Source organism: Paramisgurnus dabryanus, chromosome 8 (genome assembly GCF_030506205.2).
Source record: "Paramisgurnus dabryanus chromosome 8, PD_genome_1.1, whole genome shotgun sequence".
Classification (NCBI taxonomy): domain Eukaryota; kingdom Metazoa; phylum Chordata; class Actinopteri; order Cypriniformes; family Cobitidae; genus Paramisgurnus; species Paramisgurnus dabryanus.
In genome coordinates, this window is record NC_133344.1 from 3,533,252 (window position 1) to 3,561,033 (window position 27,782).

Consider the following 27,782-nt stretch of genomic DNA (forward strand, 5'->3'; position numbering starts at 1 on the left):
GCACAGTGTCTGTGCGATTAAGCTCACTGGGGGGAATGCGTATTTGCGCATCCCCCGGGGCCAGCTGTGTGCCAATGCGTCCACGCCGAGGCTGCCCTCGGTTAGTGAATAAAACAGGCGACAGTGGGTATCGTCCGGCGACGCAAACAGGTCTATCTGCGCACGACCGAACTTCTTCCAAATTAGCTGGACCGTCTGGGGGTGGAGTCGCCATTCGCCGGGGCGCGCAGCTCGAGAAAGCGCGTCCGCCGCTGTATTGAGCGAGCCCGGAATGTGAATGGCACGAAGGGACCTCAGATGCTTCTGACTCCAAAGGAGGAGATGACGAGCGAGATGCGACAGGTGACGGGAGCGCAAACCGCCTTGACGGTTGATATACGCAACGGTCGCAGTGTTGTCGGTGCGTACTAGTACATCCTTCCCTCGCAGCTCCGTAGCGAAGCGTACAAGTCCCAGATATACTGCCCACAACTCTCGGCAATTGATGTGCCCGTGTCGGACGCATCTGTGTGTACAACAGCATGCTGAGCGATCTGTCTCATGGACACACCGGACCTGAGAAACGCGGGGTCCGACCACGGGGGGAATGTTAGGCGACACGCAGGTGTAATGGTTACACGATGGATGCCGGCGCGCCACGCTCTCCTCGGGACTCGATCGTGAAGCCAACGCTGAAGCGGTCTCATATGGTGCGGTGTCACGGCCGCTGCTGCTGCCATATGCCCCAGGAGCTTTTGAAATTGTTTCAGCGGGACCGCATTCTTCCCTCGGAATGAACCGAGGCAAGTCAGAATTGACTGGACGCGCTCTTCTGTCAAACGCGCCGATAAATCGATCGAGTCCAGTTCCATCCCGAGAAAAGAGATCCTCTGCGTGGGGCAGAGTTTGCTCTTTTCCCAGTTGACCCGAAGACCCAAACGGGCGAGATGCCGAAGCGTTAAATCTCTGTGCTCGCACAGCGTCCGTCGAGAATGCGCTATTATAAGCCAATCGTCGAGGTAAGCCAATATGCGAACGCCGCTCTCTCTGAGGGGTTTTAACGCCGCCTCCACTACTTTCGTGAACACACGGGGAGAGAGGGATAGCCCGAACGGTAAAACTTTGTACTGGTATGCCCGTCCCTCGAATGCAAACCGGAGAAACGGTCTGTGACGAGGGATTATGGACACATGAAAGTACGCGTCTTTCAGGTCTATAGCCGCAAACCAATCTTGGGGGCGAATTGAATTGAATATTTGCTTCGGTGTTATCATCCTGAAGGACCTCTTCTGCAGAGATTTGTTCAGAACGCGCAAATCCAAGATCGGTCGCAACCCACCGCCTTTTTTGGGTACTATAAAATACGGGCTGTAGAAGCCCGATCTCATCTCGGTTGGAGGGACCGGCTCGATCGCGTCCTTCGCCAGCAGGACTTCGACCTCTGCACGCAGTACGTGTGCATCGGACGCTTTCACCGTGGTGAAACGAATGCCCGAGAATTTGGGTGTGTGCCGGATGAATTGAATTTCGTAACCGAGGCGAACAGTGCGTAAAACCCAACGAGACGGGCTGGGAAGCTGAAGCCACGCCCCCAGGGACCGTACGAGGGGAATTAATGGCACTGTCGGGGTACTCGCGGTGGGGCGGCTGAGCGGGACAGGTGGTACTGCCGGTACGTCTGCTGAGACAGCATAAGTATCTACAGTATGTGTGTGTGTGACACTGACCTGAGCCCACTGAGGGTGACGGTCGTCTGGTCTCCTCAGCGGAGAGCACAGACTCCGAGGAGGGTGCTGGTGGTCCCGTCTCCTCAGTGGAGAGCTGGAACTCCTCAGAACACCCGCTGGCGATAGAGGAGAGGGAGGAAGAGCATGTAAATGCCCGCTCACATCTCTCTCGATCCTCTGGAGACCTGGAGAAGGAATAGGAATGCACTCTTTTTGTGGTTTTGTGGGTGCCGGCTCAGAAGCCGGCGGAACAGAAACAAAACGAAACCAAAGATTCTCCACCCGGCCCTCTACCGGTGGAGGGAGCGATGCCATCACCGTCTCCCGTAGAGTGATCCCATCCGAATCCAGGTCGCCCGTCTCAGGGCCGCTTCGATTTCCGTTTACCACGGGAAGCGGGTGGGGCGGGCGGGGCGGGCTGTCGACGGCTGTTCCCCCTCCGTGGCCTGGAAGATGTTCTTGTGGGGGGGGCGGAGGCAGCCGCCGCAGGGCGCCCTCGGCGAGGAGCAGACGGGCCCGCCGGCGCTGGAGGGCGAGATGCAGGTCGCTTGCGCCGGGCATGATCTGAGCGATCGCCTCTGTCTGCTTCTGGGCGGCGGAGAACTGCTGGGCGAAGGACTCCACCGACTCACCGAATAGGCCAGCCTGGGACACTGGAGCGTCCAAGAACTTGTTCTTCTCCGCATCCGACATGTCCGCCAGACATAGCCATAAGTGGCGTTCCTGGACCACCATCGTGGACATGGCACGACCAATTGCCTGCGCTGTCACCTTCGTAGCGCGAAGAGCCAGATCAGTGGCAGCCCGGAGCTCCGAAAGGACAGGCGAGTCGTGTCCTCCCTCGTGCAGATCCCTCAAGGCCTTCGCTTGGTGAACCTGCAGCAACGCCATAGCGTGCAGGGCTGAAGCCGCCTCTCCACATGCCTGGTGGGCAGCGCCCGTTAAACCGGAGGACTGTCTGCAGGCACGAGAGGGGAGGGTTGGGCGGTCCTTCCAAGAGGGAGCGTTGGCCGGACACAGCTGCATCGCGACCGCACGCTCCACAGGAGGGATCCCCGTATAACCCTTAGCGGCTCCGCTGGTGAGGGAGGTGAGGGGGGAGGGCTGAAACGGGCGTAATCTCGTGGAAAACGGCGACTTCCAGGTTCTAGTCAGCTCCTCTTGCACCTCGGGGAAGAAAGGCACCGGTGGAGAGGGTTGTGAAACCCGGGCAGCTCCAAAGAACCAATCATCCAGGCGGGACGGTTCGGGCTGAGGGGGGGGAACCCACTCTAACCCTACGGTCTCCGCCGCTCGAGCGAGCACGGCCACCATCTCTGGATCGAACTCCGGCGTCCCAACCCGACCAGAGGGAGGAAGGGCGTCGGGGTCCACGTCAGGGGGAGGAGGCCCACCCTCGGATGCTGCGGCGTCGGTGGACCCGGAGGGCGGCACGATGGATTCTAGAGACATCGTAGAACACGACGCTGAAGTCTCCATCGGCACATCAACCGGCTGTGGATGAGGAGGCTGAGAGCCTGAGGACGAATCCCCCGCTCGGCTCAGCACAGTGATGCGCAGGTCGTCCTTTGAGAGCTTCACAGCCGCACCGTGGCGGCGTTCAGCACTCGCATGACGAGGGTTGCGTTTTTCCCGGAGGAAAGACAACCGTCTGCGCAAATCCACAAGGGACATGTTCTCGCAGTGAGAACACTTACCCCCAGCGAACGCTGCCTCTGCGTGCTCGATGCCCAAACACGAAAGACAACGCTCGTGACCGTCCTTCGGACCTATGTATTTGCCGCACCCAAGATCGCACGGACGAAAAGCCATCCTGAAAAGGACGCTGATGTCCGGATATACGAGAGAGTGGCTGCCTTTAACAAGGCACAAAGCTCTCTCGTATCACTCTTTTAGGGAAATTCACTCAGATGCTTAGTTGATGAGCGCACAGGAAGGCAACGCACACACTAAACTCAAAACAAATAAAAGATGTAGAGTCGTGGAATTAAGCGAAGCGTCCGCTGTGGTACTGCTAGTCCAACCAACTTCAGCAATCGAATCCCACCAGAGTAGAGTAGCTTCTCAGTAGCAGATACTGCCGGCTTTCGAAGAGATAAAAAGCTAATTTCCTTATTTGCACCTGCTGCTTATATACGCACCTGGCGGGGCGGCGCCAGCATTATGCAAATATCTCAATGCCAAGTTCATTGGCGTTTTAGTAGTATTCGAAGCAGATTGGTCCTCTAAGCGAGTTCCCAATTCGTCGGTCACGACGTGACGTCGTAGTGACCGACTGAAAGGGAACAAGAATTTTGTGTTTAGGACTTACGGGTCAGAAGTTACAAGCAAAAACATAAGTGCAACTTTGGACTGTTGGTGGCGCTAGTGGGTTAGAGATACAGACTCCAAATTTGCTTTAGAGACTTTTTGGACAGTCCTATCAGTGTGCCAAATTTCATAACTTTCCTATGTACAGGTCTATAAGCTGCAATAGATTTATAGATAAAATAGATAATTTGACACCATACATTCATGAATCATGAAGACATTACAATTATATTAGTATTTAAATATTTTAATTTGAATTTGCTTCACGAAATGTTAAATAATATTACAAATAAGTACATGCATTTATTTTACACAATTTTGCACCATTTTGATTAAGTTTCAACATGAAATAAACAAACAAACGTAATGCTATTAATAAAATTAAGATGATGAAGCACATCATTCTGATTTCACTCACAAGCTGTTTATAAAGAAAAGACTAAAGTTTGCAAACACTTAGTTAAAAAAATCCTTTGATGATCAAGCCTGAACAAGATGATCAAGTTCAGTTGGATTTCTCCACTTAAACACCATTGTAATTTATGCCATCTTTGTCACTTTCACCTTTGGCTTGCTCACTGCTAACATTGCTAACATTATGTTTTGGGTCAGGGGTTGTATACTCCATTACATTTAAAGTGATATTAATAGTGCCACTGCAATCTTGTAGATACTTCACATTTTTTATTGTAGATTTTATTTACATTTCATGGTATTTTATTTACCTGTCATAAACTGTAAAACGTGAAAGCTGCTCTACTTAAAAAAATTACTTCAATTGGTAACACCTAATATTTAAACATTTTTAACTTTAATTATTTCACTTAAACTGAGAAAATTTTAGTTAAAAAAAACATCAAATTTTTAGGCATTATCAATAATTTGATCCAACTTTAAATTTTCACTGTGTTTATTATGCAATTTTTTATACCATTTAAGTATGCTGTCTTGATAATCCCATAAAAAATCTTGGTACTGTTCATGCACTTGAATAAGTTTTACTAATATACATCTTAAACGGTATATTATATTGTGTAATATAATATACATTGTACTGTATAAAAAACCCTATACACTCTTTATATTTCGTAATGTTATATTGTATAATGCATAATCTTTATATTATAATGTTTATCAACTGTCTATATACTAACATGTATTTACTGTAAATGTTTTTTTTTTTTTTGCAACAATACAACAACAAATTAGTCAAAAGTGCTATAGAAATACATTTGAATGAAAATAATTCCAACACATTCTTTGTTTTAAAGGGCATGATCTCCACCTCTCTGCTGCCCCCTTATTACTCTTAACTAGGTTAGGAGACCTCTCCAGTTCTCTTTAATAATTTAGTAGCTGAGACCTAGTCTTAACACTTAGGAGGCTTTATACATACGGCTTTATACATATACAAATCCTGTACTGAATAATCAACTCATACGTTTAAGAGGAAGTGTCTGTGATGTCACTATTGTGTCTTCTTATTCACCATCAGATCATACTGAAGATCAGACAGACATCTTTACTTCCAACTGTAAGGTGAAGAAAATGAAAGAGAAATCAATCAGATATCAGATCATCATCAGTGTCAGATGAAGAGATAGAAAAACAAACTATTAGTGCTGTCAGTCAGTGATAGAAATGAAATCTTTAACATAATAAACATGTCAAGAATCTGTTTATCACATACACATGAGCTACAACAATACAAAAACACATTTCATCTATTTCCTCTGAATATTTGATGTCAATGTAAGAGATGAATGTATTGATATGTATGTAGTATAATATAATGACACACTGACACTTTTATGAGTTCACACACAAACAGTAAGAAAATGAAGGTGATGCTTTATTTAAAAAGTCCTGGGGCCTGTTTCAATAAAGAGGTTCAACCAACTCTGAGTTCAAACTTAAACTCTGAGTTGACTTACTCTGAGATAGGAAACTCTGAGTTTTCGGTTACAGAACAGCTGATCTGAGTTAGTTTTGTTAGACAATTCTGTCATCATTAACTCTCCCTCATTTTGTGACAAACCTGTATAAATTTCTTTGTTGTGATAAACACGAAGCAAGATATTTTGAGGAATGTTAATAACCAAGCATGACCCCCATTCACTTCTAGGAAAAAATAATACTATGGAAGTGAATGGGGCTCATGAATGGTTTGGTTACAAACATTCCTCAAAATATTTTCATTCATGTTCACCAGAACAAAGACATTTATACAGGTTTGTAACAACATGAGAGTGAGTAAATTATGACAGAATTTTAATTTTTAGGTGAACTATAAATCCGATGCGGTTCAAAAATTAGGGTGCACCTAACTTTTGTGCTGGTGCACCTAAGAAAAAATGTTAGGTGCAACCAGTGCAAAAAGTTAGTCTGGAGCCCTGTATATAATGTGTAAGAAGAGTAAGATCACAGTATTAAATCCTGGAGTGAACAAACTCAACATCACAGTTAGTAAACAGACTCAGACATTGGATTGAATTCTATTGTTTTTCATGTACACTTCATATTTTCTGTTTGTTGGGCTTAAAGGATACACAGCCTATAACAGCAGCAGATCAATTTACATTTATTTCTTATATTTATATTCTAGGATTTAAATTACACTGCATGAGTTTACTTTAAACATTTATTTAAATGAGCTCTACTAACCGTACTGTCTGTAGTTTATAATGTGGATCATCTTTTAGATCAGAGATCAGCTTCACTCCTGAATCTGTGAGTTTATTCTCAGACAGATACAGATCTCTTAGGTGTGATGAGGGGTTTGATCTCAGAGCTGAAGTCAGAGCGACACAACTTTTATTTGTGATATAACACCGCTCCAACCTGTAGAGAACAGAGATTTTATGTGAATTAAACAAAACAACAAAGTTTGTAGACACATATTGTCACGTATCTGTATACACAAGGAGACGAAGGACAACTGGATACAAAATACACAGGAATCTTTATTTATAGGACTAGGATGGCAACACACAGCATACACAGACGAGAACCAACAATCACTGGGGCTACATGCTGAAAACCCTTAGGTTAGCGGCCCTTTAAGACATCTTAAGTCAGTCAGGTGTTTAGGGCAAATCTACCACCACAATATAATTTATTTGAAGGGTCTGCTAAAAGCATCTGTTAAATGACTAAATGTTGTTTTAATTTGCAGGAGAATGAATTTAAATTTAGTTTTAATTTTAGCACTATTTTCTAAGGTGACCGACAGGAAACAAGAACACGCATACAAATAAAACACCCCCAGCAAATCAAGATCCATCATTTAAAAAATAAATCCAAACGGGCTCCAGGATGATAAACAAGGGTCTTCTGAGGGTAATCAGCACGGTGTTGTTGTAGAAATATCCATATTTAAAACTTTATAAACTAAAATAACTACCTTCCGGTAGCGCCGCCGTCTTAGCCGCGTCCGCATTCAAGATCAGAGCTTTACGCAGCTTACGGAGGTTACTCTGCTGCTGCTCTGTGCCCCCGCCCTCTGTATTTGTCACACGTCACTAAGAAAAGTGCGTACACTACGCTAATACTCTCCTGAATACAGAGGAGTCTAAGATGGCGGCGCTACCGGAAGGTAGTTATTTTCGTTAATAAAGTTTTAAATATGGATATTTCTACAACAACACCGCGCGGATTACCCTCAGAAGACCTTTGTTTATCATCCTGGAGCCATTTGGATTTATTTTGTGAAGGATGGACACACATTTTTTGGACTTGAAAGACCCTGTAACTTCACATTTAATTAACTGAAAGATCTAAAACAATTTCTAAAATATCTGAAAATATGTTTGTCTGAAAAACGATGGACATATGCAACTCGGACAGCTTGGGGGTGAGTAAATCATGGGTTTAATATCATTTTGAATATCATTTCATAATATCCCTTTAACTAAGAATAATAGTCAACTTTATAATTGATAATTTTCTGAAATAAGACAATCTTGATGATGTATGCAGGAGGCTTCAGAGGCTGCAGCCTCTGGGTTAAAGGCGGAGTGAACCATTTCTGAAAAACGCTTTGGAAAAGGGAGTTGGGCTGTCTACCAAAACACACTTGTAGTCAATCAGCAGTAAGGTGCGTGTCTACTATGACATCATTGCCTGGGTTGCGTATGTGTGGGGTGGGTCTATCAAAAGAAGGTCCAGATTCTATTGGGGTAGAGGCGTGTTTGTTTAGGTGATTTCAAATGTCAACATTGGCATTCAGAGATTATGGACCCTGCCTTTAAAGGGGGTGTGTGTAAATCTGAGCAGCATCTAGGGCACTACATCATGAAGCTGCTTCAGAGCTTCATTAATCTACATCATTGTTATTGTTTTGATCATGCGCCCTCTAGCGTTGGATTCTAAAAATTGTATCTTTAATGCTATACTAGGGCTGCACGATTAATCGCATGTGATACCACGCGCATCACGTCAGTAATGCCGGTTCCTTGATTAGTATTAAATCGCCAACAGCTGCTTTCAGATGGCGCGACATTAACTGCACTGAGACGTAGTTCCCTGACAAGCTGGGCCATATCGCATACATATCGCAGACGATGCGTCCGCGATAATTAATGCGAAATTGCCCCGATTGTCAGTGAACTACGGCTCTGTGCAGTTAAAGCTGCTCCATCTGAAAACAGCTGATGGTGATTTACTACTAATCAAGGAACCGGCATTACTGACGAGATGAGCGTGACAAACACATGCGATTTATCGTGCAGCCCTATGCTATACCATGCAGTACCATATAAAAAATATGAGTGGACATGACTTAAAAAACATGATCCAAAATAAAGTTTATACAACAGTTCGTTGTGATTCTCAAATCGTGTGAAATAGAAACTATAACGCACACACATTCAGCGCGTTTAAACTGTCTCGGTTTTATTCACACACATTCTCCCTTATTATTTCTCACGAATAATCTCATTGATTAACACTGTGACATCCCAGTGAATCACTGGGTTCTGTCTGAGTTACAGGCGACTGGCAGATTGGATGACATAGTGTCGCACCTGCACCAAATAAGCACTCTTTTAAAAGGGACTTGTTTGAACTGATGAGTGGAAGAGAGAGACGAGACTTTGTGCTTGTTGGCGTTTGTTCGCCCGTTGTGTGGCTACCGGTGTCTCGAGGGGTATGTGTAATGGGTTAAAATTAGTGGTATAAACTACTGCACCTTTATTTTTATACAGCTTTATTTTTTGGTTATTATTATTATTGTCACACTGTTACTGTGTTTTGTGAGTAATGCCATGTTTAGCTGTTGAGTGTAGTGACTGCAATACTGGAGGATTCCAGTAGGGGGCGTGGACAGGCTACTAGAGTCAAGCACGCGTTCCTTTAGTATAACAGAACAATACACTGACCAAGGGAAACGCAACATGTTTGTTTGTCTCTCACATATGTTCCCTTATTGCAGGTAAAACTCTACAAAATCTATTGTTTATCATTGTAATGTTTCCGTGACTGTTGTGGAATTAGTATGAGTTCATTTTATGCACTTTATTGGTTTTAAAGTAATGTTTACGGGTGTTTGATGGAAAGTAGGTCACGCATGGCGCACGTGAATGCCCCCCCCATGTGACTCTTTAGCGCAAGGTTGTCGTTTAAATTACCATTTCTAAATGTGTTTATGTTAAAGTTATAATGATGCAGTTTTAACATTTATTTAGCAGTTATTTTAAGTTTGTGCTCATATTATTATTTAACGTGTTAAGTGACTGGTTTACAATTAATAAGCAATAGTTGATGTGAATCTTCATGCATGTTTGTATAAGTGGTTGATGTGAATCGTCATGCACATGTCTGTATAAATGATTAACTGTGTCACTGCTCATGGGTTGAAAATGAGATACATATGCGTACTGTTTATGTACTGTTGGTGTTTTGGTCAATTTCTACAGTGTAAGTTATCAAAGAAAATGTAATTGATATATACTTTTATATGTATTTTGTAAATGTTCTATAAATTGTGTTTTGAGTATAACAGAACAATACACTGACCAAGGGAAACGCAACATGTTTGTTTGTCTCTCACATATGTCCCCTTATTGCAGTGTGCTGTTTACATTTGGAGGCACCGCTGGGATGGTTGAAGTGAGGCTGGTATCCCACATAAAGGTGAATCGCCCTGCATCGACCATTCTGTAAAATCACCCTACCAGGTAGAGAGAGAGCAGTGAATTGGCTACTGCAGTAGTGAAAGCTGAGGCTGGAAAGAGTGCATGCTGAGGTGTTATGTTCACTAGGGAAGCAACAACAACTAGGCAAGGCAAAACACAAACCAATAGTCTAATCATTGCTCATCTTCCAGTATGGATTCAGAAATTGAGAACCTGCAGCTTGAAGTTAAAGGACTGCTATTTCAGCTTAGTATTGACCAGTTGATTCAATTGAGTGATTTTCTGAAAATTTCAGGATTGAATCAGGAAAAAGTTGCTAATAAGAGTCGAAGTTTCCTTGTTTCCTACATTAGTCAGTATATTGACCGTGAGGAAGCAGCTGAACTTGAAGATAGTGGCATGGCAGAACTGTTAAGTTTATTAGACCTAATTAAAGACATGTTAGCCCTGAATGCAAACACAAAAGCACATGAAGGTGAAAAGGACAACGAACAGGCCAGGTTATTAATGGAGTTGGAAAGTTTAAGACTGGCCGTTCAACAGAAGGAAACTGAAATGCAGGAGATGGCCTCTAGGAGACATGAAAATAGAGTTGACAGTGACATGCTGCAAAGAAATACTCAGGTTACCCCAGTAAATAGCTTCACCTGGCGGAAAGACTATAAAATCTCAGGTCAGATTGGCGAACTGGGGCAAAAAGACCGACTCACTTTCTCCAGCTTAGCCCGCCAGATTGAAAATGGCCTTAGCCGAGGATACTCAGAGTCAGAAATAGTCGATGCCGTTATCAGAGCCATTGTCCCAGGCCTACAGTTGCGGAGTTACCTTGAAGGTAAGAGTGGTCTGTCTCTGCCAACACTTAGGCGAATCCTCCGTTCACACTATCAAGAGAGAAGTGCAACAGAACTATATAAACAGCTCACCACCGAGATGCAGAGCAATAAGGAAACTCCCCAGAACTTTCTCATTCGGGCCATGGATTTAAGACAGAAAATATTGTTCGCATCGCAAGAAGCGGAGTCCAGTTTAAAGTATGATCCTGTCCTTGTGCAGAGCATGTTCATGCACACCATACTCACAGGCCTGCAGAGCGATAACATTAAGAGTGAACTTCAGCCTTACCTGTTAAAACCTACCACCTCAGATGAGCTCCTGCTCGAGAGACTTAATATAGCATGCAGTCATGAAAAGGAGAGGCAGGAAAAGAGGCGTCAGACGTCACAACGGCAAGCAGGTGTGCATGCTGTACAATCTTGCGATGGAGGCGGAGAGAGAAAACAGGCAGCCCAGCAGCACACTGTTACTCTGCCCCCAGATGTATTGTCAGATTTACAGGGACTTAAAGCAGACAGGTTACTGTTAAAAGATCTCAAAACAGAGATAGCGCAGATCCGTGAAACCTTTCAAAAAAATGATCCTGTTACAGTGCGGAGCCCTCCCGTTTATAGAGGGAATGATTGTGAAGCTGCTTACCAGTCAGTAAATGTTCAGCCGCCGTTTGTCCCCTGGAACAATCCAACACGAGTCACAGCCCCAGCTCAGTTTCAGCAGAGGTTTGCACCACAGAGATATCCCACTCCACGTCCTAGACCCAGATGTTTTGGGTGCCAGCAGAGAGGAGAGGAATATTGTCAACACTGCTACCGATGTGGAAGCAACGAACACTTCCGTGCTGGCTGCAGAAGGTACCAAGCTTCTGATTTAAGGAGAGGGGCTCCTTTAAACATGGAACAGCTGCCCCCGGGGGACAGGGAGTAGCTGAGATGGCCAAAATGTCCCATAGGACCATTACTAAGAAGAAAAAGAAATATAAGTCAGAACAACACTCGGACACAAAACCAAACATTCAACACAAACACTTACGCAAACCTGTTGATGGAGAGAGGGGAAATATTGTGACAAAGAAAGCTCTACCAGTCACTGAATTAGTAGGAAAGAAGTGTCTTGTTAACTGCTATATACATGGACAGAGAACTCAGGTGCTTTGGGATAGTGGCTCACAGGTATCTGCAATTGATGAGGTTTGGAAAACTGAACACCTTCCAAATATTAAGTTGAGGGACATAGCAGAGGTAGTCGACCCAGCAAATCCTTTGCAGATCGAAGCAGCTAATGGCACCAAAATGCCATATGTGGGCTGGATAGAAGTGGCAATAAGACTGGTTGGCAGCACTGACGAATTTCATGTCCCTATGCTTGTTATGAGAGGTAACCAACAGCCTCGCCCAATAATTGGCTTCAATGTAATTGAGCGTGCAGTGATTAACAGTCAGACAAAGGAAGGAGTTCTTGAGAATGAAAAATTGATCAAAACTGTAACTAAGGCTTTCCCAAGCTTGAAGAAAAGAACAGCTAAAGCATTCATTCAAGCTGTAAGCATTGAACGGACTGCTGAGTATTCAGTAAGAACCACCGACAGAGTGAGTGTACCAAGTCATAGTGTTATGCAAGTACAATGTAAAATACACGCTAAGCCATTGAAAAAGGACACAGTGTTTGTTTTTGAGCCGAATGAGAATCCACAGTGGCCAGAGGGACTTGAGTTTTGTGACTCCCTAGTTCAAGTAAAGAAAGGGGTACCTACACACATTATCCTCATGGTGCAAAATTCAACTGCTCACGATATTGTGCTGGCTAGCAGAATGATAATTGGTACTGTACAACCCGCTGCAGGCGTATGTCCACTTAGCACACCTTTGCAAACAAACTCACCTGTAGAGATAGGGAGCATTGAAACTGGAAGTGTCAAAAAACAGGAAGTGGATGAAGATCTCTGGGACCCTCCAATCGATCTTAGACACCTAAATGAGGAGCAGAGAAAAATTGTTTGCAAGATGCTGCGAGAAGAATCTGCCTGCTTTTCTCGGTGTGATAGTGATATAGGTTGCATTGAAAAGTTTTTTTTTTTTTTTTTTTTTTTTTTTTTTTCCTATAGTAGTCGGTTTATTTCAGGAATATATGGCCTCTCGGCCCAAAATTCCACAAATATCATACCATGGCGGACAATCTATTTTTCATTCCTTGATATATATACAGTGCCAATCGCCATGCATACACAGAATCACACATACTTGAGACATCTTTGTGGACATCACCTACAAGAGTAAATTCACTTAAATATTTCTCACGTAAATCTATGTACAAAGGACAAACATACAAAAAGTGCTTCTCATCTTCTATCACAGAAATTTTTGTTAAGTTACAATAATGACAGATTCTTTCTGCAACTGGTGTATTACTCCATCTGCCCGTTTCTATAGCTAGCTGATGACCTGAGCATCTAAACAGGAGCAATGACCGTACCAGTTGCACGTTACACACAGATGTTATGTAGCTCTCTTGTATTAACAAAGACTTGCATTGTGAGTACATGTTTAGTTTGTTATTTTCTAAAACTGCTGCATACCACGCCTCATGTGCTTTTTCTTTCAATCTTTGATTCAAAACTGCCGTAAATATTCTTATATCACCTACACTTTGGGCCTCCCAAGCAGCAGAAAAACCATAAAAATTCAATAATACTTTAATATTGGTAACCCAAGTTTTTCTACCTACTTTATCCAATTCCAATAGCATATTGTAACATTTTTTGGGATAACGATAATCAAGCATAGACACTAATTTTACCCAGTACATAATACACCTTTTCATATAACATGTGGACAATGCAAATCTTCCTAAGTCACCCAAAACAGCTACATTGCTTACACTTGAACTAATACACAGAAGTTTTTTACAAAAAGATACTTGAACATTCTCAATACATTCAACTGGCTCATAGCCCCAGATTTCACAACCATAATACAGTATAGGGGCGACCATGCGATCAAACAAAAACAGGGCTTGAGTGTAGCTAATTTTTTGCTTACGAACAAACCTTAGCAAAGAAAACATTGCTTTCTTGCCTTGGTTTGCTAAATGCTGTCGGGTTTTCCACCATGACAATTTTGGTGTAAACCACATACCCAGGTATTTGTAACAGTTAACTACCTCTATTTGCTCATCAATAAAATACCATTTCTCATTTTTATTTAGATGCCCCCCTCTTCTAAAAACCATAATTTTTGTTTTACTCAAGTTCACTCTCATACCATAAAGATTACAGAATTTTTCCAAGTGTTCAATCTGTCTCTGTAACTCTCCAATTGTATCTGCTACAGTGGCCATATCATCAGCGTATAACAAAGTTTGCACTTCTGTCATCATTTCAATTTGAATACCTTTACAATTTTTCTTTAGCATTGCTATATATTCATTTAGGAAAAGAATAAACAGAAAAGGGCTCACCATGCAGCCCTGTCTCACTCCAATGGTACAATCAAAATATTCTGTTAAACCTTCGTTTCCTTTCACACATGATTTGAGTTTAGAATACATAGATTTCAGTACATTAAATACCTTCCCACCAATACCATTCTTAATAAGAATAAAATACAAAAGAGTGTGTTGAACACTGTCAAAAGCTTTAGAGAAATCCACAAACATACAATACATCCTTCCTTTTCGCTTTGTAATATATTTCTGAACCATTGACTGTAAAACAAAAATATTATCTATTGTGGAGTAACCAGTCCTGTACCCTGCTTGTTCTTCAAAAAGTATATTATTCATTTCTGCATAGTACACTAGCCTCATATTCAAGATCTTTGTAAAGATTTTACCCAGTACGTTAAGCAGTGAGATCCCTCTATAGTTCTCCACTTCATTTTTATCACCACTCTTATATAGAGGACAAATCACAGCTTCACACCAAAACTCTGGGAAATCTCCTGTTTCTAATATTTTGTTATATAAAGAAAGCATTATGGGACATAACATATGCGGAGCTGCTTTTAGCATTTCGATAATAATACCATCCGGCCCAGGAGCTTTTCCATTACTCATTGACATAATAGCTTCAAGGACTTCATCATACATGATCTTACTATCCATTATTTCATCTTGATTAAAAACTACTGTATCATGATTATTTACACAATCTGTGACAAAGATCTCAAAATCAGCGTCTATATTACATTTTGAATCAGATAATAACTGTATAAAATATTCTAACCACTTATTCTGCTTAATATTATTAGGTTGCTTGTTGGTCCCTCTAAAGCTCTTAATTCTCTTCCACAGCAATTGTGTTTTCATATTACCCTGCATCATATTACCTACAAAAATAGAGTTGTACTGTTTTTTCTTTCTATCACATAATTTTTTAAATGTATTTCTCTCATATATATAACTCTGCAGATTTTTCTCACTACCTATTCTTCTAAAGTTATTTAGTGCGATATGTTTAACATTTTTCTGACGTGAACAGTCTTCATCCCACCATTGTGGTTGGTTACCTTTAAATGTAGAGTTTTTAATCAAGAATTTACCTGCTTCATGTAAACAATCTGTCAGGGTTTTGACTGCTATATTAATGTTTTCCTCAATTTTATTACGAAAATCACCTATAAAATTACTGTTAAGTAGATAAGATAACCTTTGCACAAACTCCATCTCACCGCTTATTCCCCATTTAAATCTTATCCAGGGTCTTACATTGCTATCTGTCTTCATTTTATGTCTTGATTCAACACTATTTATCATCATTGTATATAGTAAAGGGAAATGATCAGAAATATCCACGTTTAAGATCACAAAATCTTTAACGCGTGTAAAGAGTTCACTAGAGATAATAAAGTAATCGATCACACTGCATCCAGCTGTGGATACAAATGTGAATTCTCCATCAGTATCTTTACCGACCCTTCCGTTAACCAAATGAATATTTAAATTGCGGCACATGTCTAAAAGACATCGACCAAACATGTTAACTACTTTATCTTTTGATTTTCTGTGCCATTCAAAGTAATCATTTGTATAATAACCACCACATGCTATATATTTAGAATCATCGCACTCAATGTAATCACCTTCATTGCCCGTTCTAGCATTAAAATCCCCTGCGATGATAAATTTTACATCTTCCCCAAGTTGATCTAGCACGTTCAAAATTTCATTTTCCAAGGAAATAATACCATTTTTCTCTTCTCTCTCTCTATATGAGCTAGATCCCTCCGGAAAAATATACGTAAAAATAAAAACAGTGTTATCCTCAAATAGCCCACTCCTTTTATCGGAATATAAAACTACACAGTCAGTTGCTTGAACACAAATCCTATGTAGATATTTCGCAATAGATTCATGTACATAAACACAGATACCTCCGATATTACGGCCAAATGTCGACACTCGCTTATGTACGAGACGAAAACATGTGTAACCAGTCAGTAAGTTGCAAAACTCAGTCTCATCTTGTGACCAAACTTCACTCAAACAGATAATAGAGTTTCCATCCAAAGTATCCAATAACTCACTGTTGTTAACCTTTGTCTTTAACCCATGCACATTCCATGCTATTATGGTGAGTTCATTTGGGCCGAGGCCGTCATCCTACCTTAGGAGAGTTTCAGATGGTCTTTCAGTATTTATTCCGATTTCCACCACGGACTCAGACTCTGTGTCATAAGTGAACATTTTACCGTCCACAAACAATTTGTCAAAACGAAGTGACATCCGTGAATTTGGTTGAGTTTGTCGTATAGTTTGCATGTAGTTGACCAGTTTTCTCCGTATCTCACGCACACGAGCGCTGAAGTCCTCTGACACCCTAATTCGATTGTTTCCTTCATCCTCGTCGTTACTTCGTTCACGCCATTCCCGAGTTTTCTGCCTTGCCTTTTGTAGAATCTCTTCCTTGTCTTTCCACCTTGTGAAACGAACCACCACCGGCCTTGATCTCCCTTGTGATCTTTTCCCAACCCGGTGAGCGCGTTCAATCGGGAGTTCCTCGTCACTTTTGGCTCTCTCCACACCAAAGTATTTAGCGGCGTGCTCCCGTATCTTCTTTTCACTCTCTTCCCATGTTTCCCGATCTGATTCTGGGATACCATAAAAGACGAGATTGCCCCGTCTATTTTGGTTTTCCGTGCGTTCATGCCTCTCCCGAAGTTCGACGTTTTCCTGTTCAAGTCTCTCCATTGTTTCCACGCACTTTTCAACAAGCTCTCTTAAATCCATGACTTCTTTATGAAGTGATTCAATCTGCGTGAGAGTGTGAGGTTCTTTTGGTTCTAAGCCACCTGTTGCTCCAAACAGTGTTGTTTGCCGCGTTGTTCTCTCCGGCCTAAAGGTCGTGTCTACGACGCTGCGTTTACCTCTCACGGGACCGGGATTTTCTTCCACGTCGCCCGCTAGGACTAATAGAAGGCAAAATGCTACTGCTAGCCGCAGTCCGCCCGTAAGCACACCTTTGTTAAGTTTTAATGTGGCCATTTTAAGTTTTTCTTTAAACGCAGGCTGAGAGTACCTTCCTATTCTCTGCCTCCATTGATCAACTGAGATTCCCATGACTTCCCGTCTGACCTTGCTATTGTTTAACTTCAACTTCATTGAAAAGTTACAGTTAAACATTTCCTTAAAAGACCAAGAACCAGTTGCACGTACCTACCTGTCCGTTCCAAAACCCCTCTATGAGGAAATGAAAGATTACCTGCTCGATCTAATGGCACAAGGTTGGATAGAGAAATCACATTCCGCTTATGCTTCCCCGGTGGTCTGTGTAAGGAAGAAATGTGGCTCTCTACGCCTGTGTATCGATTATAGAGAGTTAAATCGCAAGACACACCCTGACAGACAACCCATCCCTACAGTGCAAGATGTAATGGATGGTTTAGGAGGCAACACTATGTTTTCATTATTGGACCAAGGGAAAGCCTATCACCAGGGGTTCATGGCAAAAGACAGCAAACATCTCACAGCTTTTGTGACCCCCTGGGGATTATATGAATGGTCCAGGATCCCATTTGGTCTTATGAACGCGCCGGCGGCTTTCCAGAGTTGTATGGAGGAGTGTCTAGAGGGCCTCCGTGATAAGATCTGTGTCCCCTATCTGGATGACACCCTTGTATTCAGCAAAACATTCGAGAGTCATGTTAGTGATGTCCAGAAGGTGCTACAGAGACTAAGACAATACGGAATAAAATTAAAACCCAGCAAGTGTGAACTATTCAGGACTGAGATCCGTTACCTTGGAAGGATAGTATCCGCCGAAGGGAACAAAATGGACCCGGCCGACACTGCAGCCATCAGAATCCTGAAAGAAAAAAACCAAGTACAGTTGGTGAGTTGAGACAAATAATGGGATTGTTAAGCTATTTCCGTCAGTATGTGAAGGACTTCTCCCGCATTGCGGCCCCTCTGTATGACTTGACCAGGGGACACGTGGCGACGGTTGAGGAGACAGATACCCAGAATCTGCATCCAAGAGGCAGAACATTCAACAAACGAGGTAATTCAAAAGTAGTTCCAGCACAGACTCGAATTGAATGGACTGATACCCACCAACAGATCCTTAATAAGTTAGTAGATTGCCTGATTCAACCACCAGTTCTTGCATTTCCAGACTTTTCTAAGCCGTTTGTCTTACATACAGACGCCTCAAACAAAGGACTTGGAGCTGTGTTGTATCAGCATCAGGATGGGAGCCTTCGTGTGATTGCATATGGGTCACGGGCGTTATCTGTGTCTGAGAAAAACTATCACTTACATTCTGGTAAATTAGAATTCTTGGCTCTTAAATGGGCAATAACTGAGAGATTCCGTGACTATCTCTACTATGCCCCGTTCTTCACGGTCTATAGTGATAACAATCCTTTGACATATATTCTGTCCACCGCAAAATTAAATGCCACAGGCAGCAGATGGGTGGCCGAACTAGCCGACTTCAATTTCACCATCAAGTACCGCCCAGGCAAACAGAATACAGATGCTGACTTTCTGTCCAGAATGCCATTGGATGCAGAAACTCTGATGAATGAGTACACTGAGGAAGTATCATATGATACCATAGGGGCAGCTGTTCAGTCAGTGGAGCTACAGTCAGAGGCGAACGCAGCATGGTCAATGGCTATTTCAATCGGAGATGCTTATGCACCGCAAAACACCTCTTTTGATTCATTAACACCAGAAAAGATCAAACAAGACCAGGAGAGCGACCCACATATAGGACCAGTGCTAAGGTGCAAAGTTTCTGGAGTAAGGCCATCACATCTTGAGCTCAAGCAGTTGAGTGTGCAGAGTCGTTGTTTACTCAGAGAATTTGAAAAATTGGAAGTGGATGATCAAGGAGTTCTATGGAGAAAAACGGCCCATAGAAAACAATTGGTAATACCAACTGAGCTAAAACTTACAGTGTTGAGAGAGCTGCACAACGAAATGGGGCACCAGGGTTCTGACAGGACACTGTCCTTAATTAGGGATCGTTTCTTTTGGCCATACATGCAGCGTGAGACAGAGCAGTATGTGATGAGCTGTGCTTGTTTGAAACAAAAGAAACCCAGCCGAGAAACTAGAACACCTCTTGTAAATATCACCACTACCTACCCTTTTGAGCTTGTGTCTGTTGATTTCCTCCATGTCGACAAGTGTCGAGGTGGCTACGAGTACATTCTGGTGATTGTGGATCATTTTACGCGCTTTGCGCAGGTGTACCCAACCACATCTAAGTCAGGTAAAGTGGTAGCAGACAAGATTTTCAACGATTATGCCCTTAAGTTTGGATTTCCGACACGCATTCACCACGACCAAGGAGGTGAATTTGAAAACCAACTTTTCTCACAACTCAGCAAGTTCTGCAATGTGGCTGGCTCAAAGACTACCCCTTATCACCCACAGGGTAACGGCCAAGTAGAACGATTTAACCGTACATTGTTGCAGATGCTTAAGACGCTCACAGACAAGGACAAGAACAATTGGAAGGATTCCTTAAATAAACTTGTGTTTGCCTATAACTGTACACGTACTGAAGTAACTGGCTTTTCTCCGTTCTATCTGTTGTATGGCCGCCCTCCAAGATTGCCTATCGATATGCTGTTCAATCTTCCTGCTGATGTATCTGGAGCTGGTCCTCAAAATTATGCTGATCATTGGAGACAGGGAATGCAAGAAGCATATGCTATTGCAAGAAAAAAAGCTCACAAAGTGGCCCAGAGAAATAAGAAAAACTATGATGCCAGAGTTAGAAGCACAGTGTTAGATCCTGGTGACCGAGTATTGGTGCGAAATCTAACTCCCAGGGGAGGCACTGGGAAATTAAGAAACCATTGGGAAGACACAGTCCATATCGTAGTCAGACAAGTGGGAAAGGACATGCCTATCTATGAACTCAGGCCGGAAAATGGAAAGGGCAGATCACGAGTCTTGCACAGGAATCTCTTACTACCTTGTGATTACTTACCCATAGAAATTAAAGGACTTCCTATTGTAAAGTCACAGAAAAACAATGCCAGACCTGTTAAAGCAAAGAAAGATTCTGAAGGGAATACAGAGGAAGATGATGAGGATGATGATTACTTTATGGATATGTCACCTCAAGTCTCAGTTCGTGTTCCGTGTGCAGTGACTGAACAGGAAGAGATACACCATCTTGAAAAACCTGCAAGTGAAACAGCACAATGTGAGAAAAATGATGAATGTCAGGACACAGATACTAACCACTCACCTGAAATGGAGGAAAACTTGGATTTAGCTGAAGAGCAGCCAGTGGAGGATGTACCACAGTCCTGTATAAGTAATCCAGAAAGTGAAACAGGGTCTAGGCCTCAACGACCGCAAAGAGAGTGGCGACCACCAAAGATCTTTAGATATGATAGAATTGGGTCTCCTTCTTGTTATGGTCTCAATGTACATTATTTAGTGTTATTTGTGTTAAATTATTGCTTAGGCTTTTTGTGAATTTATTATGTTAAGTTGTTGTGTTTTGTAATTACTTACATTTGTGTATTTGTGTGCTTTTAATATATTTTTTTACTTTAAAGAAATTGTATTTTTCAATAAAAAGCAGTTCTTTCATCCACAGGCTTTTTGTGACCTTTTTTTCAAAGTACCGGTTTAGGCACCGTTTAGGCACCAGCACCGTTTTAAAAGTATCGATTTGGCACCGCAGTGTTTCCCATACGTTGATTTATTCGTGGCGCACCGCCACAGAATCAGCGCTGGCCGCCACAAATAGATTTTTCATGATCTCCATTTACATTTATATTTTAATGTTTAAAAACGTCTTATTTCATTGTTGCAAGCACCCAGCGCGCCCCCTCCCTTTCTATGTTGCATGCAGCGCGCGCCCCTCTCTCTCTCTCTCTCTCTCTCACACTCTCACATGAGCGTGAAAAGGTGGCGGTGTTTCAATGTCCGTTCCTCCGTATACTTTCTTTTTCGCGTAAACGTCAACAGTCACAGATTTTACTGACAGAGAAGACGGCGATGACTTGACGAAAGGTTAGCATTAGTGTTTCCCACACACACCCGTTCTCTCCCTCTCTATAATGCGATATGCCTGCGCACGTGTTTTGTAGTAACTTTGTGTAACAGTTACTGTGTATTCTCTCATATTTCTAAATTTTCACCCAATTGTCTGCGCTATACGCGACAATAAAACTCGCATTTAAATAAAAAGGGGCTCATAACAAGACATTGATGAGAAGAGCAACAGCAGTAAGACTTCAATGTAAATGTATGGTGATTTATATACCAGCTGTAAACATACACGTACGTTTCGTAATTTCCTGTTATTTTGCGGGTTTCTTTCAAATATAAAAGCGCTTAAGCATTTACTTTTAAACAAGTCAGTGGCAAGTCAGTTCCTGAATAACACGACACAAACTTTAAAAAGTCAAATTCACTTCTCAGAGGCACAGAACTGTTCCTGAAACTGACATTCTCCCCAAACTGAAATTAAACACAGTGTTTCGAGTTTTTCTCGTCTGTGTCATGTTGATATCAAGAACCAACGTGCACATGACGACGAGAGAGGTGACCTGCTGCGCAATCGAGTTACCCCTCCCACTTCTGAATGTTTAACTGAGATTTCTAATCCCGTCCGACCATCAATATTACAGACTGCTCATTTTATGTCTGACAACAGAACTGATAATATGTAAATAATAGCAATCAGTTGCTTTAAAATGCAATATAACGTGACAGATCAAAGAGTAGAAGTGAAACATATTTCAGGTGCCAACACTCGATCAAACCGGATCAAACGCAAACACGTGATGACGTCACATATATGCTAATTAGAGTGTGACGTCATCAACGCCACAAGTCTCTCAAAATCCTGTGGGAAACACTGCACCGGTTCCGCAAAAACCCCAAACAATACCCATCCCTACTTATAAGGCACACCCGTTTATTACGGTAATGTATTGCTTTCCGTCCACCAAACGCTGCTGTTATCTAGTTATCTTGGAAGGGGCGGTTTGAACAAAGCGCGGAAGGTTAGGGTGCACTGAGATTCGTGTGGAGTAAAAACGCATGGATCACTGCGGTAAAGAAAAGCCTCGTAAATAAAAACGTTGTGCACCAGTTACACTGATGTTATCTCACTGTTGGTGGATCAGGACTCGACAGCCCGACTGGACTGTTTAAGTTGATTTTCAATAAAGCAGTGTTAAATATTTTGCTTCTGGGTCCTCTATGTTTCAGAACCAGTGCTTAGGTAAGCCACAGGCATTTAGCTAAATAAATGCTTAATGCTTAAATAGTTAATCGTAAATTGTTATAATATTCTTATGCCATGTAATGCTCATTTAACTGAAATAAACCAGGCTTAATGATGTATTGTTTACAAAACAATTGGTACAATTAAACTGTTAGCATAAACTCGAGAATTGGGCGGGGCAGAGGGGGACGGTGCTGCAAATATCCCCTCCCCTAACAGATAATCTCACTCCAAACTTTTGGTAAAACTTCAGAGCCCTGTGTATCAATGTCTCATTATAATTCATGAGACTGGTCAGATCTCTTATTGACTTTATGGGCCCTATCTTAACGATCTAAGTGCATTGTCTAAAGCGCACGGTGCACAATCTAAATGGGCGTGTCCGATGCCACTTTTGCTAATTTAACGACGGCAAAAATGGTTTGTGCGCCGAGCGCACGGCTGAAAAGGGTTGTACCCATTCTAGTAATGAGTAATGGGTGTGTTTTGGGCATAACGTGTAATAAACCAATTAGAGTCTTATATCTCATCCCCTTTAAAAGCTAGTTGTGCTGGCGCTATGTCTAATCCTTATTTAGATGATGGACTTTGTAAACTGAAAAACTAAGCGGAGGAAGAAAACCCCCAGTTTAAAATAATGTAAAAAAATTGTGTTGTTTTTATTGAAAATGTAAATTTTTTGGATTAAAACTTTTAAAAGCCGTTTTCTTTCAGTCATAGAAGTAAAAATAGCAGGCTTTTAATTGCTGTAAATGTATTGATATCCTACATTATCATTGTAATCTTATAAAATAATTAGCAAATATGCAAGAAAAGGTTTGTACACCAAAAATACAAACAAGAGATAAAGAATTTACAAACGTGCCGAGAACAGTGTTTCAGCACTGGGACAGCTCCATATGGGATTTTTTAAAAGCATTACTTAAAAAGTTTCTCATCTAACTATATCCACAGGTACAGAGTCATAATATAGGCTACAATTAATCTGTGGGATAGCATTTAAAAAACATAGATGCATTTGTTTAAAGCAAAGCATTTATTTACTTAACAGGCTACAGGTGAAGCAGCTCTTTGCCCCTTCTAACGTCTCATAGTCGGTCCTCATTTATGTCCAAGAGACTCAATAATAATCTTTTACATTTCAATCCTTTAATCTTTTTACATTTGAATAGGGGTGGGAATCGCTTGGACCCTCATGAATCGATTCAGAATCGATTCTTAGGGTCCCGATTCGATTCAGAATCGATTCTTGACGTGCTAATTTGCATATCTGTGACGTCATAACGTCGCATTTGCTTTCAAAGCCAGGTTAATGTTTGCGCTTTTGCTAGTCTCTGAACTGTCATATACTGTACTTTAATGCAACTAGGGATAAATAATGTCATTCTTATATACAAACATGTCCTGTTTCTGTTGTAAGACATTAAAACCAGTAAAAATATTAATTTAACGTGACATATTAATTCTATATGTTAACCGGCATTAACTTCCACGAACGTTACGCGTCTAATCATCATCATTATACACAGTGATTGGCAGTATTACTGTATTTATATAATGCAGCGCACCCAGCGACTGAATAACAAACTATGTGCATATTTTTACAGAAGTATATTCATGTTATATCTAAACAGTCAGCGGATGGTTTAGGGCAGGGGTGTCCAATACGTCGACCGCAAAGGCAATGCCGGTAGATCGCACAACTGCTGCTCCACGCGCAAAATTGTCATTATGGTCTTTTGGAGTAATTGTGAAACATGCAGGTCTTTTTGAGTTGCTGCGCCTTTCTTCTCAAATGTGTTTTGCCAGGCCACTGCAGCTCAGTCGTCTTTAACTTCCAAAATTCACATGGATGCGCATTCTTGCCTCATGCTGATTCACACGCACGGTGTGTGTGGGCGAGCAAACGAGAGTGAGAGAGAGGCAGCGTGAGGCAGCATAGCGCTGATTTGTATGCTTCTGATACAGTTGTAATTTTCTAGTTTGTTTCACTTAACCCCATCTCCGCTATTTTAAGGAGTACTCGACATGTACTCAAGGATTTTTTTTAAAACTCCTCTAAAAGAAAAGAGTAATGGTGACAGCCCCAAATTCAATGTAGAGATATATGCAGTATAGTCCTACAAGCATTTAAAGCGTTCTTTCTCTTGTAAGCTCCGCTATGCACTCTTGCAGGGCGCGCTCTCTTAAGTTGTCCGTGTGCATCACCGCTCCCCCAGTTGAGTTCCGCCTTTTGCTTCTGATAACGTGACGTTATTTTGTAAACTAACATTTAAGAATCGATTCTTGACATTTGTGAATCGATTCAGAATCGGCCCACGTCCGAATCGCGATTCATCTAAGAATCGATTTTTTTGCCCACCCCTACATTTGAAAGTGTTTTTGTGCTGCTGAGCATTCATGTGATAAGCAAACCTGCGTTGTCATCCCACTTATATAGCGCACATTTCTAACGCGCTCTTTAAATAACAAAAAACATATTACGCCATTGACTTTAGACTTTAGATCAGGTTTTTGTTGGTCAATGGCGTAGTCTATTTTAGTTGCCTCAAAATGGCAACGCGCCAACAATGCGCCTGAACACACCTCGTTTTTAGATCAGAACGCCCATGGGCGCAAACATGGGCACAAATGTATTTGCTATTTAAACAACGTGGCGCTAAACGTGAAAATTATAATTGCGCCGGGTCAAAACTAGCAAAATACACTTGTGTCGCGCTTTGCACTGCATTGCGCCGGGTGTAAAAGAGAGCCCTAAATATCCTTCACATTTTAGAGTGTGTTTCTTATTTATAAGAAAATATAAGAAATGTATTATGTTTAACTAATCCTCAGTACATGTGAGACTATCAGAGAGATGATCTTACTTCAGTATCTCCAGTTTACAGTCAGGATTCTTCAGTACATCAGAGATCAGCTTCACTCCTGAATCTCTTAGTTTATTCTGAGACAGATTCAGATATGTCAGGTGTGATGGGTTTAATCTTAGAGCTGAAGTCAGAGCAACACAACCTTCATCTGTGATATCACACTTATAAAAGCTGTAGAGAACAGAGACACACAGTTTGTTCACACACAGATCAAATCTACAGTGAGTTGAATTTGTTTCTCTTCCTGTCATCATGTAGTGTTTATGTACATTTTCATTTTAGTTTCATTTATGTGTGTTTGTGTTTTACTGAAAAACATCAGTGAGATTTACACAGAAATAAACTGTTGATTCCTCAAATCTGAATGATTTGTCCTTTATCCTCAAACATAATTAAATTTTAATGTTTTATTTATCAAAAGATGTGACTTTCAGTAAGAGTTCAAATGTTGTGATGAATTTAAGGCTGTGACGGTGGCAATGCACCAATTCACCACGGTGGTGCGGTGGTTATAGAATGTGTGTGGTAGGGTATGTGTATGCGCACACTGATGCGTATAAGCTTATATATAATGCATACATATATTTTTAAATATAAAAATGTAAACAAGGATCAGATATATGTTTCTTAAACAACGTGCATGTTCATAAGCGCTGTATTTTTTCCACTGGTGGGTGTTCGTCACAATGTCAGAAAATGCTTAGGTTACCTAGCAATGATAGAGACTCTGGAGCGCCTACGCGCTTTGAACAGGAGGAAAACGGCCCAGTCACGTTTTCCGTGTGATTTTAAATGGGAAATGTGAAACAAATGAGCATATGTGCTTGGCCATTTTGGTGGGTCCCTAAGCCTAGCCCCGTAGCACCCACGGGATCAGCGGCTATGCTGTTGCACTTCCATCCATAAAACAACACTTGGTTCAACTGAGAAATCTTTTTGTGGTTATAATGTTTGCAGCCACACTGAAAACACGTTTTGATAGCTTGTGTACTAGAAGTGCAGATTGATACTTTTTCTCAACCTTAAGTGACCAAGAGAGAATATCTTGCCTCATTGTTGCCTCCTCACTGATATCAGTTGCCTCCTCTTGCAAATAGCCCACTAACTTGGAGTCTGCTGGCTGTTTGTGTTCACATAAACTTGAAGACATCTTGCTGTGTGAGACAGTGTTTTGTGACATAGACACCACCGTGGGTCCCACATCACCACCGCGGTTGTGTGGTGGTTATGACAACCGTCACAGCCCCAGATAAAAGTTAAATGACTTCAGTTATCAAATCCATTACTTAGATTAAAAACCTATAATACCATTGCAAATGTTATGATCTCTATATAGTCTCACTATAATCTATATGTGATTTTTGTCTGAACATCAGATCATAATCTTACTTTAGTATCTCCAGTTTACAGTCAAGATTCTTCAGTACATCAGAGATCAGCTTCACTCCTGAATCTCTTAGATTATTCATAGCCAGAGTCAGATGTGTCAGGTGTGATGTGTTTGATCTCAGAGCTGAAGTCAGAGCAACACAACCTTCATCTGTGATATGACACTTATTCAAGCTGTAGAGAACAGAGACACACAGTTTGTTCACACACAGATCAAATCTACAGTGAGTTAAAATTTGTTTCTCTTCCTGTCATCATTTAGTGTTTATGGACATTTTCATTTTATCCAATGTTATCAAATACATTACAAAGATTAAATTAAAATACTAAAAATCCAATTACAAATGTATGATTTCTGAATAGTCTCACTATAATCTATATGTGATTTATGTCTGAACATCAGATCACAATCTTACTTCAGTATCTTCAGTTTACAGTCAGGATTCTTCAGTACATCAGAGATCAGCTTCACTCCTGAATCTGTGAGTTTACTATCAGACAGATCCAGATCTCTCAGGTGTGATGGGTTTGATCTCAAAGCTGAAGCCAGAGCAACACAACCTTCATCTGTGATATTGCACGTAGACAACCTGTAGAGAACAGAGATACAAATGTCACCTTCTCAGATCACAACACACACATGTTACGTATGTAACCCTCGTTCCCTGAAGGAAGGGAACTACGACATCATGTTGTGACCGACGAATTGGAAACGCACCTCGCGTAGGGGGCGGTTGCTAAGGCTTATTGCAGAAGGCCAGTCACTACCTGTTCCTTAACCCACGACAGTGACTAAGCGAACTGGGAAGCGAACTGGGAAGCGAACTCATCAGGCGGG

The 27,782-nt window shown here is 41.8% G+C and overlaps 1 protein-coding gene across 7 annotated transcripts in view; it reads right to left on the reverse strand.

Moving 5' to 3' along the window:
• The window catches only part of LOC135771657 (NACHT, LRR and PYD domains-containing protein 3-like), a 328,830-nt gene that overhangs the window by 255,126 nt on the left and 45,922 nt on the right, over positions 1-27,782 (reverse strand). For 4 of the 7 annotated variants that reach the window (XM_073815395.1, XM_073815396.1, XM_073815392.1 and 1 more), the window contains one exon: positions 27,361-27,534. In XM_073815395.1, the coding sequence (XP_073671496.1) occupies positions 27,361-27,534 (174 nt within the window). Of the gene's footprint in view, positions 1-4,239; positions 5,549-6,680; positions 6,858-25,552; positions 25,727-26,944; positions 27,119-27,360; positions 27,535-27,782 lie in introns of those variants that run through there. The other 3 variants (XM_065281987.2, XM_065281986.2, XM_073815394.1) reach the window with 3 other exon arrangements.